Source organism: Anguilla anguilla, chromosome 8 (assembly GCF_013347855.1).
Source record: "Anguilla anguilla isolate fAngAng1 chromosome 8, fAngAng1.pri, whole genome shotgun sequence".
Classification (NCBI taxonomy): domain Eukaryota; kingdom Metazoa; phylum Chordata; class Actinopteri; order Anguilliformes; family Anguillidae; genus Anguilla; species Anguilla anguilla.
The window spans coordinates 5892233-5906644 of NC_049208.1; the positions used below are offsets into that span (position 1 = coordinate 5892233).

The 14412-nt window shown below is 44.7% G+C and overlaps 1 protein-coding gene across 3 annotated transcripts; it reads right to left on the reverse strand.

The window, feature by feature from the left end:
* Window positions 1-942: 942 nt before the first annotated feature.
* mpz (myelin protein zero) lies at window positions 943-13481 on the reverse strand. Of its 3 annotated transcripts, none has more exons than XM_035429879.1 (6): window positions 13281-13480; window positions 9240-9403; window positions 8517-8730; window positions 7281-7410; window positions 7040-7088; window positions 943-3007 (listed from the first exon to the last, which is right to left on the reverse strand). In XM_035429879.1, exons 1-6 carry the CDS (start codon window positions 13324-13326, stop codon window positions 2999-3001), a joined length of 612 nt encoding a protein of 203 aa, XP_035285770.1. In that variant the 5' UTR covers window positions 13327-13480; the 3' UTR covers window positions 943-2998. The 3 variants fall into 3 exon arrangements, with proteins under 3 accessions (XP_035285770.1, XP_035285768.1, XP_035285769.1); XM_035429877.1 differs by lacking the exon at window positions 943-3007 and adding an exon at window positions 3014-3959; XM_035429878.1 differs by lacking the exon at window positions 943-3007 and adding an exon at window positions 3916-4033 and having other exon boundaries at window positions 13281-13481.
* Between the last annotated feature and the right edge of the window lie 931 nt (window positions 13482-14412).

Sequence of the window (14412 nt, forward strand, 5' to 3'; positions counted from 1 at the left end):
CGTCTTCATCTTCATATCTCTTTCATGTCTTCAGTGAATTATATTGGTCTGCAACTAACGTGTATGAAAGATAGTATGTGTGGCAGGGCTCGGTTTGTGAATTCCTTGGTCACAGACGCCTACTGGGAAGAGAGCACATTTTAAATACCTGGACTAATTAGTGACGCACTCCAGGTGTGTGTGCCTACCTAACTAGTAGGTGTGGTGCTCCGATTGCCCTGAACCTCTCCCACAAACCGAGCCCTGCCACAGTATGTTAACAGTTTACTATCATCATTATTCTGCATGTCTATTAGTGTTCAGATTTGATATTATACGCAGTTCTTGTGTTACATTTCACATTACAGGCATTTAGCAGACGCTCTTATCCAGAGCCATTTACACAACTTTTTACAGAGCATTTGACATTGCATCCATTTCTACAGCTGGATATATACTGAAGCAATGCAGGTTAAGTACCTTGATCAAGGGTACAACGGCAGTGTCCTATCCAGGAATCGAATCTATGACCTTTCGGTTACTAGCCCAGTTCCTTACCAACTGTGCTACACTGTCGCCCTGTCATACCTGGCTGATTGGGGATGAATCAGTATGACTGGGGCTGAATCGGGATAAGTGTTGCTGAATCAGGATGATCATAGCTATGTTGGGATAAGTTTTGCTGAATCAGGATGATCATAGCTATGTTGGGATAAGTGTTGCTGAATCAGGATGATCATAGCTATGTTGGGATAAGTCTTGTTGAATCAAGATAATTGTAGCTATGTTGGGATAAGTGTTGCTGAATCAGGATGATCGTAGCTTTGTCAGGATACGTCTAGCAGAATCAGGATGATTGTAGCTATGTCAGGATGATTGGGAGACTACAAGAGGCAAAATATTATTTGTCAGGTAATCCAGACAAAAACAAATTTCAGACCAGTAAACACACCAGACACATAATTCTCTGTTCATTTGGGTTTATTTAATTTTTATTTTTACAACCAAGTTGAGTGTTTGCTTTTATTTCTGATTTATTTTCTTTATACAACACATTTCATATCACAACAAATACTGGTTGGTACATTTCTATTGTTAGCATAAAAATAAATGTAAAAAAAAAAAATAATTAAACCGTTAATGCGTATTTATTTCAAAGAATAAAGGAATGTTATCTCTGAATCAGATCCGATAAAGAACGCGATACATGAACAACACAGATGTCTCAAGACATTTTAATGTATTTTCTCAAATGTCAAGAATCCATAAAGCTGGACCAAGGGAAGACCTGAATCCATTGAAGGAGACCGTGCTACTTTAAACCAGTCTACGCTAGTGTGAGCGTAAAACCATTTTCTACACTAGTGCTAGTGAAAAGCGCATTCTACACTAGTGCTAGCATAAAACCATGTTTAACACTTAGCGCTAGTGTAAAAAAAAAAAAAGCTACACGAGTGTAGTGGTCCATGCTATAATAGCACTACACTACCCATAACCACTCTGCGGTTATGACCTCATATTCTACTGCACCATCCATGACTGTAGTTTGATGTTTGCATCAAAACACGGCTCAAGTGGGCGACATCATTCAGAAAGAAATGTCTGAGAAGAGCCAAGGGGTAGGATATTTCCTCCCAGAACTCCTCCCTTTGCCGGGTTGCAGTGCTACCTGGGTGGACGAGAGCACTCTACGGTCTCCTGTGTGGCACAAAAAGCTCACTGGATCCTTGCATTTCACCAGGGCAGAAACATCATTAAATATCGAGAAATACTATTACATTTCTGCCTTCGAGAAACATGCTTACAATGTTTTTTTGTACACATGTAAAATGTCTGTCTAACACACACACACATACACCAAATACACACTCACTCACTCACACACACACAAATACACACACACACATACATACATAGCAGAGAGCTAGATGAATTAGAATATCTGTTTTTGGCATCTTTTACGATGAGAAGAATCAGAAGGGCCGCTAGGGCGTGTGAGGGCACAATGCGTTGCTAAGCAACCGAAACGAGGGGCGGTGAAGGCGGGGTCAATGAGGTGCTGAGAGGTATCTGAGCTGGTGAGTCGGAGAGGGACAGGACAGGAAACGCCACCCTAAGTAAGCCGCGGGAGGAGAACACTTTTTGGGACTCGAGTAGCTAAGCGTTTTGGAGCTTAGCTCAAATCCACATTTCTTTCACAATTCTTGCTTTCTATTTTGGCTGGCTGAGATAGTTCACGTGGTCTGGTTCAGTATTGACTTCATTCTGTGCTTCTCAGTCACTAAACTCAAAGCAGTGAACGGCCTCTGTTGCTTTTTCTACAGGCTCCGCCTCCAGTAGGGTCATTAGCATTAGAAATATTAATGGCCCGAATTGCCCAGTGAAATGAACACTGTGTTTGTTGCGCCTTGTGCAAATAAAGCTGACAACAAATTCTTTCAAGGACCTACCATAGTTTGTTATTTTACAACAGTACAAGATCAGGAGGAGATGGGCTTCACAATTTATTTTTTTTCCCAAATCATATTTTATGTTATCATCCCCACAATCACAAGCAATAGGTAGATATCCGTCCACCTGAACGAACAGGTAGGAGGTTTAAGTAGACGTGTCGGGGGTCTGTGTCATGGGAGTGCAAGTAGAAACACTCGAGTACGTGTCTACGGGGGTAAACAGCTAAACAGACTGTCTGTGCCTCTCAGAGCTTCTACAGTCCAGGGTGCTACCAGTTCAAAACCACTCTCTGTTGGGGGGATGAGGCATAGCCTTTGTTGGGGGGGCGGAGGAGGAGACATTGTTGTGGGTGTGGCAGAGACTCTGTTTTGGGGGGAGCGTGTCGACTCACCAAGTGCAGACACGGAAGTGGGAGGGGCTGGTTTTGGTGAGGGGGCACGCCCGGGGTCTCGGTTGGAGCTCGGTTGGAGTGACATGTGGCTACGCCAGTAGTTTTGGTTGGGGGGCGGTGGGGTGGGCGGGGCTTTGGGGGGCGGAGCAGCCAGAGCGCGGGTGAAAAGAGGACTCAGAACATCTACGAGAGAGAAAGACAGAGACAGAAAGGGGGGAAAGGAAAGGAAGAGGGAGTGGGAGAAGGACAAAGACGGAGAGGGAGAGAGGTGATTTTTGAGAGTCAAGGTCTTTAATATATGAATGAATAATTACGAATAATTTAATATTTAATATGTGAACATTGTGGCCGATGATGAGATTCTATCTTTGACAAAATAAAAATAAAAAGTTTTTTGTGAGGTGAGAGTTTGCAGATGACCCCTAAGAGAAGCACAGTGTCCTTGCTGTTGCCGTAGTGACACGAAGAGGCATTCTAACACGCACAGGCGAGGTTGAAGGCTTGTTTGTATTGAAGTTACCATGAAATCATTTCAACTGAAAAGAATGTCTTTGAATAAGGTATTGAATGCTAACGGGTCATTTTAAATATATTTTTTTATGGACATAAATTTAATTCTGATTGAATTCTAATCAAATCTAAAGTATTTATACTCGAATACGATTATTTTCCTGTCTGTAAAAAAGACGGATGTGATTTAATTAGAGAATAAGTATGCTCTACCCCCACCAGACTTTATCTGTGCAATGCTGCCCTCTCCCTCTCTATCTCTCTCTCCACCCTTCCACCCTCATCCCTCCCTCGTTCCTCCTCTCTTCCCTCTCCTTTATTTGACGGTCAGTTTGTTGGCGAGCTGGGACAGAAAACTGGGCGACTTTTTGGGCAGGCCTCCCTCCCCCTCCCCCTTGGTCATCTCCAGTTCGATAGTCATCAGGACCCTGTCCCCTCCCTTCCCCCCTCCCGATTTCTCTTTCTCTTTCTGCGGTTTGGGCTGCGTTTTGCGGGGTTTGTCGTGGGGCTCTAGCTCTCTGCTTGCCGAATCCTATTTCTTATCCTTGCGTGACTCCTGCTTCTTCTTTTCGGAGGAGGAGGCCTTCAGTTTGGACTGGTCCAGGGCGGCGTAGAGGGTGGGACCCTAGGAGTGGAGCGGGGAGACGGGGAAGAGTCACATTAGAAGGAAAGGAAAGAGAAGGGGGATTTTCTCCGGAGCTGCGGGAGACAAAGAGGGCAGTCAGTCAGAGAGGGGACAGATCTGAGCCACGCCCCTCACACCTGGAACACACCTGAGACACACCCCCTCACACCTGGAACAATCCTGAGACACGCCCCTCACACCTGAGACACACCCCCTCACACCTGGGACACACCTGAGACACGCCCCTCACACCTGGGACACACCTGAGACACGCCCCCTCACACCTGGGACACACCTGAGACACGCCCCCTCACACCTGAGCCACGCCCCTCACACCTGAGAGACACCTGAAACATACCCCATCACACCTGAGACACACCTAAGACACACCCCCTCACACCTAGGACACACCTGAGACATGCCCCTCACACCTGGGACACACCTGAGACACCCCTGAGACACCCCCTCACACCTAGGACACACCTGAAACATGCCCCTCACACCTGGGACACACCTGAGACATGCCCCTCACACCTGGGACACACCTGAGACACCCCCTCACACCTAGGACACACCCGAGCCGCAGCCCTCACATCTGAGAGACACCTGACTCACGCCCCTCACACTTGGGGGACACACCTGAGTCACACCCCCATGACACCTGAGACACACACCCCATCACACTTGAGACACACCTGAAACACACCCCATCACACCTGAGACACACCTGAGACACACCCCCCTCACACCTGGGACACACCTGAGACACACCCCCCTCACACCTGGGGGACACACCTAAGACACACCTGAGACACACACCCCATCACACCTAGGAAACACCTAAGACACACTCCCCACACACCTGAGACACACCTAAGACACACCCCCACACCTGGGACACACCTGAGCCACGCCCCCCCCATACCTGGCACATACCTGAGCCACGCCCCTCACACCTGGGGCACACCTGAGTCACACCTGAGACACACCCCCACACCTGAGACACACCTGAGCCACGCCCCCCCCCATACCTGGCACATACCTGAGCCACGCCCCTCACACCTGGGGCACACCTGAGTCACACCCTCAGACAATCGGCCTGTTAAAATTATTTGCATATCCTCGCTATGACCTGCTTAAAATGTCTTAGAATAAAATCGACAAATGATTTGAATGCCCAAATTTAAAAATGTAATTTACACTTTTGTTACACTGTGTTTGCGATTTTTTAACAAGGCATTTTTTTGTCAGATTAACTCATTAGCAGTTAAAGGACAAGGGAATTGTGGGAGAGGTAAAAATAGAGGGTTGGAGAGAGAGAGAGAAAGAGAGAGATAGAGGGAGATAGAGAGAGCCCATGTGTCTCCTAACACAACGGCACAGGTGAAATATCCAGGCTCAGGAAGTGAGAAGTATTTTTGTTCCAGTCACCTGGAACAAAAATACCTGGAATTGCTAATTAGCACAATTATTCAGCCAGGAGGTAGAACTAATGAGTGAAATAAGCTGGCTGAGTTACTCGGTTGGAAGAAACACACGGCAGGAGTTTTACTTTCTGACCCCAGGACTTTACACCTGTGCACACTGGCAGTTTGTCTCAGGTGTGCAACACAGCTATTTTGATGTGGTGAGAAGGTGATGTCATTCTAAGAACGAAGCCTGGTCTCTGACCGTGTGTTCAGGAAAGAGGAGAAAAAAGGAGGAAGAAAGAGGAGGAGAAAAAATAGGAGGACAGAGAGATGGGAGGACGTGGCTTCATAAAGGTGAAGTGAAGATTCATAGCAAAAGAGGGGGATGTGTTGCAAGAAATGGGCATTTGCAGCAAGATAAATTTTCTGAAGAGAGAAATGCAGTGTGATATGCAGTGTGAACGTGTGCACTGGGCTGATGTGTGAAACCCCAGTGCATGCTGGGACACCACCTGTGGAGAGAACAGGGCTGCTGAGGATCCTGAAGAAACAGAACAAAAGAGAGAGAGGGAGGATGAGGAGGAACAGAGAGAAGAGAGAACGAGAGCAAAGAGCCAAACGGAGAAAAGGAGGGATGAAGTACGGCATAGAAGAAAGAATAAAAAACGGGGGGGTTAGTCCAGCTGAATTCTGAGGTAGATGCAAGGGCAAGGGTCTGACCTTTAACCTCTAACCCCTACACACTAATCTTAACCTTCAAACTCTTAACCCTGACCCCTCTAATCATGCTGACACCCTCACAACCCCCCCCCCTTTATGTTTGGGACAATATGGTGAATATTTAGCTGCATTTGAAGATGATAAATTAGACTAGGGTTCATTACACTAAAATCAGCAGTAGTAGTGAGTTTTCACGTTATTATTATTATTATTATTATTATTATTATATTTAGCCTCTAAGATCATAATGTGATTGCTACGTCAAGGCCCCAAGGTTCCTAAACCCACTTAAAATATGAATTTTAAATATTTAGCATTTCCTATTTTTCATTTACATTTGTAGCCTAGATTTGTGTATCTGTCTGCAGTTGTGTGTAGATATCTGTAGTGTGCAGGTGTGGATGCTGTAGGACTGTAGTTCTGCCTGGTTGTGTGTAGACGTTTGTAATAGTGTAGTTGTGCATGGTTGTGTGTAGGTGGGTGTAGTTGTGTGAGAGTGGGTGTAGTTGTGCACAGTTGTGCATGGGTGCGTATAGTTGTGAACAGTTGTATGGCAAGGGTGTGGGTGGGTGTAGTTGGGTGGGGGTAGAGGTTTGTGGTTCTGTGTAGGTGGGTGTAGTTGAGGGTGTGGTTGTAGTATGGGTGGGTGTAATTTTACAAGGTTGTGTGGTATGGGTGGGTACAGTTGTGCATAGTTGTGTGAGGGGGCAGGTGTAGCTGATGGTGGGGGTGGGTGTAGTTACACATACTTGTGCATGGGTAGGGGTAGTTGTGCAAGGTTGTATGGTGAGGGTGTAGGTGGGTGGAGATGAGGGTGTGGGTGTGGTATGGGTGGGTGTAGTTGTACATGGTCGTGTACTATGGGTAGGTGTAGTCATGCATGGTTGTCTGGAATGGAAGGGCGTAGGTGGGTATAGTTGAGTGTGTAGGTGGGTGTAGTCGAGGACTGACCTGTCGCTGCTGTGATCCCTCTTTCCCTTTTCCTTTCTTCCCGTGTTTGCTGAAAGAAAGAAACAGACAGAGAATCAGAGAGGTGGAGGAATGAGAACACCTGCCACCCTGTGGCCAGCAGCCGCTACTGCACCATAGACCCATAGTAATTGCAAGGAGGCATGTTTCTTGTTCTTGATTATTCCGGAATGTGGTGATTTCACACGCATGTGAGAAGCGGAGAGACAGTTAAGACAGACACCTGACACTGAGGCTGAAGACTCGGCGGGCGACCAGGAACCTCATTAGGTAGTAGATCACCACGATCAGCACCAGCAGTCCCAGGACTGCCCCGATGATGGCGCCAGTGATCACTCCAGCCTGGACGGGCACTGCAAGAGGGAATCAGAATCAAACAAAAAAAAAAAAAATTTTTTTTTACACAATTTGAGAAGATGGTTCACTTGTATGAATGTATAAAAGGGATCAAGGTATATATAAAGGTATGTATAAAAGGTGATGTAGGGGTTAAATCGATGAGATAATTAAATGAATGTACTTGGTAAATAAGTGTGCAGTTAAGTCTGGAAAAAAATACAATAAACCAAAGATTCACTCATGGGCCTGGAGTGAGACAGGGCCCATTTAAATGGAATGGGTTTAAGAACCCAATTAATTTTGGAGACACTAAAACACAGTGAGCCCCCACGCACACTATTACAGGGACCTGAAATGCCAAGAGCCAAGCCAAAAAAATAACCCCCCTCTCGGGGCTCAATTCACCGACCTCAATTTAAACCGTGCGGTCTCAGGAGGGCACCATTTCGACAGAACGATTTAGAGTCAATCCAAATTACAATAGGCCACAAATTCACCCGCCGACCGGCCCTGAAACTAGATGGGAAACACCGCGGCAGATTGTCTGACCACAGAGAGGAGAGAGGAACTCAGGAAAAACCGGACAAAAGCACAGAGAGAGACTGTCCCCCCCCACCCCGCAAATAGAGCCGCACTTCCTCACTAAATATGACAGAGGGATAAATTATAGAACATCGTTCTCCAAAATTTCCTGCCCACCCCCACCCCAAAGCCTCAACAGACACAAATACCCTGGAGAGGGAGACAGTTGTTGGGTTTAGCCGTTTCCATAGTGACTGGAGTGTACATTACATTACATTACATTACAGGCATTTGGCAGACGCTCTTATCCAGAGCGACGTACAACAAAGTGTATAACCAAAACCAGGAACACAGCCGAATGGAGTAAGGGAACACAGTAGAATGCCCAGTGTAAATTCAAACCTAACGGTGGAAATTCAAGTGTAACGGATTACGTTTGGTCCCGGCACCAGAGTGGGACCAAAAGTTATCTGTTGTAGTTGAAATAACACTGTCAGGGTTGAATTAACACCGGACATTTCACCGTTCGGGGTTTCTAACGGTTTTTCTCAGCTTGAGCGTGGTGGACGCGAGCTCGCGCGAGCAGGAAGGCACGCACGTTTCTCGAACACGAGCAGTCGGACGTGGGAAGGCCGGCCCACGATGTCGGGCGGGTTCTTGGCGTCGCAGGTGAAGGTGCCGTTGTCGTTGTAGTCCAGGTTCTTGATTAGGATGGAGCCGTCGCGACGCTGGGGGTTCCCCACGAACTCCAGCCTGTCCCGGAAAGGACCCTTGTTGTCCACGTAGGGCAGACCCCCGGTGTAGTGGAATATCTGGTGGGGGGGGGGGAGGTGGTACTTCATTATTTACTTTAGCAGAGGGAGTGAATGAGACGAAGAGGAAGTAACACAGATCACACGGAGACAAGGATGAACAAAGCAAAGCCATGGAGAGAGATGGATAGAGGAGTAGAGGAGAGAGAGAGAGAGAGAGAGAGGGGGGGGCAAAGGAGAGGTGGAAAGAGATGAAGAGATAGAGAGGGAGAGAGATGGATGGAGAGACGGAGGGTGAGGGAGGGTGAAAGCAAAGGGCAGGTGAACGTACGTAGAGATGGATAGAGAAGAGAGAGAGAGCGAGGGAGGAAGAAATGAAGGGGATAGGTGAAGGGTACGTACAGAGATGGATAGAGGAGAGAGAGGGAGAAAGAGAGAAGGAAAGAGAGGGGTAAAGGGTGAGAGAGGAAGAAAGGAAGGGGCAGGTGAGGGGTACGTACAGAGATGGATAGAGGAGAGAGAGAGAGAGAAAGAGAGTGAGGGAGGGAGGGAGAAACGAGGGCACGTACAGAGATGCCTTCTCGGGCCCCGTCGGCCCGGTAGCTCCAGGAGAAGGTCACGTCCTCGGAGGTCCATCGCCAGGAGAAGAAGGAGCAGGAGAGCCGCACGTCTGACCCCACCAGGGCGTGGCGATCCCAGCCCGTGTAGATCACAATCGCCTGGGACTGCGGCACTGGGGAGAGACGTCACACTCATTACAGTCACTACAGTCATATTACAGTCAGTACAGTTACATTACAGCTAGTACAGTTACATTACAGTCATTACAGTTGCATTACAGTCACATTACAGTCATTACAGTTGCATTACAGTCACATTATAGTCGCATTACAGTCATTACAGTTGCATTACAGTTGCATTACAGTCATATTACAGTCACATTAGAGTCATTAGAGTTGCATTTCAGTCACATTACAGTCATTACAGTTGCATTACAGTCACATTATAGTCGCATTACAGTCATTACAGTTGCATTACAGTCACATTATAGTCGCATTACAGTCACTACAGTTGCATTACAGTCACATTATAATTGCATTACAGTCACTACAGTTGCATTACAGTCACATTATAATCGCATTACAGTCAGTGCAGTCACATTACAGTCACATTAGTCAGTACAGTTGCATTACAGTCACTACAGTTACATTACAGTAACATTACAGTCATTACAGACACATCAAATCCAATGACCAAAACAGGTAAGTGTTAGTGATAAAAGAGGCAACAGTAAAAATAATCCAAAAACCAGGAACATTTTCTTTGAGGTCTTAAAATTTTACAAAAGATTTGAACTCTCTGATCTGCTGAGGGAGGGAGTTCCGAAGTACCAAAAAAGTATTACAGTAGTCTAATCTCACAAGAAAGTCACATTGGTCATTATAGTCATTACATTCCCATTACCATCATTACAACCACATTACAGTCACTACTGCCATTAGTCACATTGTGGTCATTACTGTCCCATTATCATTGTTACAGTCCCATTACAACCCAATTGCCATCATTACAGCCATGTTACAGTCCCATTAACATCATTACAGTCTCATTACCATCATTAGAGTCTCATTACCATCATTACAGTCCCATTACCATTGTTACAGCTGCACTGCAGTCATATTACCATCATTTCAGTCACATTACAGTACCATTACTAAAATGAGTCATATTATAGTCTCTTTATTGACACGTAACAGTACAGTCATTCGACCAGACAGCTGCCTGTATTTTAAGCTCGTTTTCAGTGTTTCAAAAAAAAATGTCCATGAACACACAATGTACACTGAACAAAATCATGTTTTCCCAAACTGAATCACTACTGATACTGCACAAACTGTCATTAAAAATGTATCATTATTATTATAAACTACTGCTAATACGTCAAACAGAAAGCAGTGCACTACACATTTTTCTTTTGTCGAAAACATACTACAGTACCATGCACATACCCCCGACAAATACATGTATATGTGTAGAAAGTACGGTATTTGTGTTCAGTCTGTGCTTAGTATGTGACTGTGGCGCATATGGGCACTCTATGGTATGTGTAGTCTATGGTATATATGCCTGCATGTCCGGGCTGGATGTTCCTTCTAGGTCAACTGAGGTGACATCGGATCAATGCCCCTAAAGCAAAATCCATCCTTCCTGTCATTGTTCTTTGTGGCTTGTCCATATCATTCCTATGACGCTGAGCTCTTTTTTTAATTCCCGAAATTCATTACAACCTAGCGGTCAAATTTCAATCAGTTATTCAGAGCAGGTAATTATATTGTCTGATCGGGATCACAAACCGGTTCTGTACAAAAATAAATAAATAAATAAATTAATTAATTAATAAATTAATTCCTGCCCAAAATCGGCAATCTGGCAACCCAAGTGCACGCATGTCATCCTGCCCGAATTATATCTTCAACTGAATGGAAAATCTCGACCTAATGCTCAATCTGGCAAAGACTGAGATGTTAATCTCTGTCATGTCTTCTTCCTCCGTTGGCGACCTCCCTTTCCTGTCTCAGTTTAATCCTAGCGCTAGGAACTTCGGAATGGCGCTAGACAACAAACTTAATACTGCCAACACCACAGCGGTCGGTCGAGTGCGCAGATTCCTTCCTTTACAATAACATCAAGACTTCGCGCCCGTTTTTCGGTTAGCTGCAAACAGACCGTATTAGCATGTAATCACGGCACATTATCTTTCCACTTTTCAGTGATATACAACAGCAAGAGTAGCACAGCCACAAACATTACCACCAGCATGATTTAAATTTTTTTTAATTTTTTTTACATGTAACCTAACTCGAACAGGTAGCCAAGTTAGCAAGATACTATTGCCTTGTACTTAGTTGTCCACGCTACAAAAACAATTAAACACCAGCAAACAGTCACGGACGTTTTATGGGACAGATTTTCACGTGAAGTTATTCCAAACTGCAATGAATACATCATGTAAGTTGATAACGGCCGTTGCCTTACACTGTTTTACTTAAACCTACTAATCAATTAATAAGTAGTCGTTGCCTATTCGACTGGTGTGGCTAATTATGGCTGGCCAAATGTTGCAATAGCCCTATGCAGTATTTGTGGTAGCCTACACATGTCAGTATATGCACTGATTAACTGTACAATTTTAGCTCTAGGGCGTTTAATTAACTGCAACGCGATGTCATAGTTTTCCGGCTAGCGAAGGTTAACGTTATAAAGCAAAGATTGCCTTAAAGCGCATCCCACTACTTAACACACTTCCCGTTTTTCCGAGCACCGGAATGCGTAAGCTGTTTGGGCAGGTGAAGAAAAACCCCGCCCATAAAAGTCAGAAACAAGATCCTAGACAAAATTGTCGACTGGCGAGTGTTTGGGTGTGATACTGGGTCTCATTTAAAAAAAGAGTCCAAAAAAAAAAAAAAAAAACAGCAACCCGCGGCTTTGATTATTATTATTATTTTTCACCCGCAGATACATCTTCAAAGCAAACGTCGGACCTGACAACTTTCACTTCAAACAAGTTCTGGAGTGCGCAAGTGCGCACTTGGCGGCACGGATGTTGGCTACGGACCATAGATGCGGCATTCCGGACACAGCTAGAACGCTTCCTTTCACCAGATTAAGACATCTAGTGTGTAAGAAACACCTGTCTGGCTGTAATTACATTTTGCTGACACAATGCCCCATCATAAAAACATACTTCTTTACTTGATTTTAACTGATTATGTGGTAATCCAATAAGGTCTTTGTTTGCTTTCAAATATTTAGTAAAAAATGGGACAAGGAAAATGAGGGTAAAAGGCTTAACATAAATAATGTAATTAATAAACGTGTTCAATGATATTCAAAAATATCCTCACCACCAGAACATTCTTTTCAGTCCAGCTCTGACATTCCATACCCACAATGCACGGCATCGTTACCCTTACTAATGCATCCCATCCTGAATATCTTGGTGCACAGAACATTGATTCCTAATTTATACACCTGCCTCATTGTTTGAAATCACTGGATCTGCATGCTGTATATATACATATTGCCATTATATATTTGGCATAAACAGATGCAAAAAAATTGCACACACAAACCTATGAGTGCACATGAGCATCTACAAGTTTGCCATTATTATAATAAATATTAAACTTAGATGTAGGGTGGATTCAGCAAATGTGGGACATCAGCAAAAGCGGGACACTTAAGCTTTGCATTACTCTACTATGTACGAATCAACAGCCAATAAAATAAAAAAAACATTCTTGAATTGTTGCTACAATAGTTACTGTCATTCAACAATTGTTTTTATTGGACTGATGTCTTTACATTGGGCGTCAGTCCAATAAAAGTTTTTGATAGTCTCCTACTGAATCTACCAAAAAGTGTCCCACATTTGCTGAATCCACCTGACTTTACAGAGATGAGGATTTCAGTATACGTTATCAGGAGTACATAATGATTGTAGGAGATACTTTGTAAAGCAGAATCTGATTCTCTTTATCGTGCGCATGATAGAACATGGTGAGCGTGAGCACAGGTGTGTCTGAGAAGACCAGGTGAGCGTACGTTACCTATTGCCACCAGGCCGACAGACACTAGCGTCAGGAACAGCAGCATCTCGGAGTCTTCAGGGGCCGACGGGCAGTTTGAAGAAAGGGCAGGGATGGGGGGTCCCTCTGCTGGATGAGAAGATGAGTCCCACTGCCAAGAGCGAGCGACAGAGAGCGAGAGACGCACTGGGTGCAAAAACCGCCGATTTTCAGACAGGACGCCACCGTCCCAGTGTTTATACCCAGCCACACCCTCGGCCTCTCTCTCTCTCCCTCTCTCTCTCTCTCCCCCTCCCATTCTCCTGTTTGTTCACCACCCCATCCCCCCCATCCCCCACCATGTTCGTTTAAAAAAAGATTGATCAAAAATCTGGTAAAAATGTAAAAAAAAAAAAAAAAAACTTGTGACGACCGTAAGAATTAAAGATAAAAGGGTGTATGTAACCCTGTAAGTTGTGAGGTCACAAATGTGTGATTAGAATGTTCTTGACAACATTCTAATGCTGACATAACAATCGCTACAGACTGACTGACTGTTGCATGCAGAAGGAGTGGGGGGGGGGGGGGGGGAAAGAGAATTCGGTTATAAATAGATGGGGTGACACAAGGATACAGCGAGAGACCCTAGCCTGCCACTGGACCCTCACCTTAAGTGACTCTAGACGGTAAAAAAAACTGCCCTTCAATATACACTTCGAATGACCCTCAAAGCCTTAAAGGCTGTGAGGGCACAAATATGCCATTAGAATGTTCTCAACCGAACATTCTAATGCTGATTTCACACTCACTACTGGTAATCGAGAGCAATGGAGTTCGAGAACACTGACTTAAAAAAAAAAAAAAAAACATTCCAAAAAAACAGAATCTTCAAAGGAATAAATAGGTTAGCCTCAGGGATAGTACAATGAGAGATTCTGTGGGATGATGTCAGCATATGAACTAGTCTGTCATTTTAATATAACATTAACGGGCCATTGCTGTAGATGAGCTCAGTCAACCTACCCTGTATAAGTAAATGTTAATAAACAAATAATAATTGTGCTGCACAAACGCTGTTGGAATTATTGCTGTAAAGTGCTGCACACAGAATGTAAAGTAACTTCTGTTGTAATGTACTGCACATGGACTGTAATGTAAATGCTGCTTTATTGTA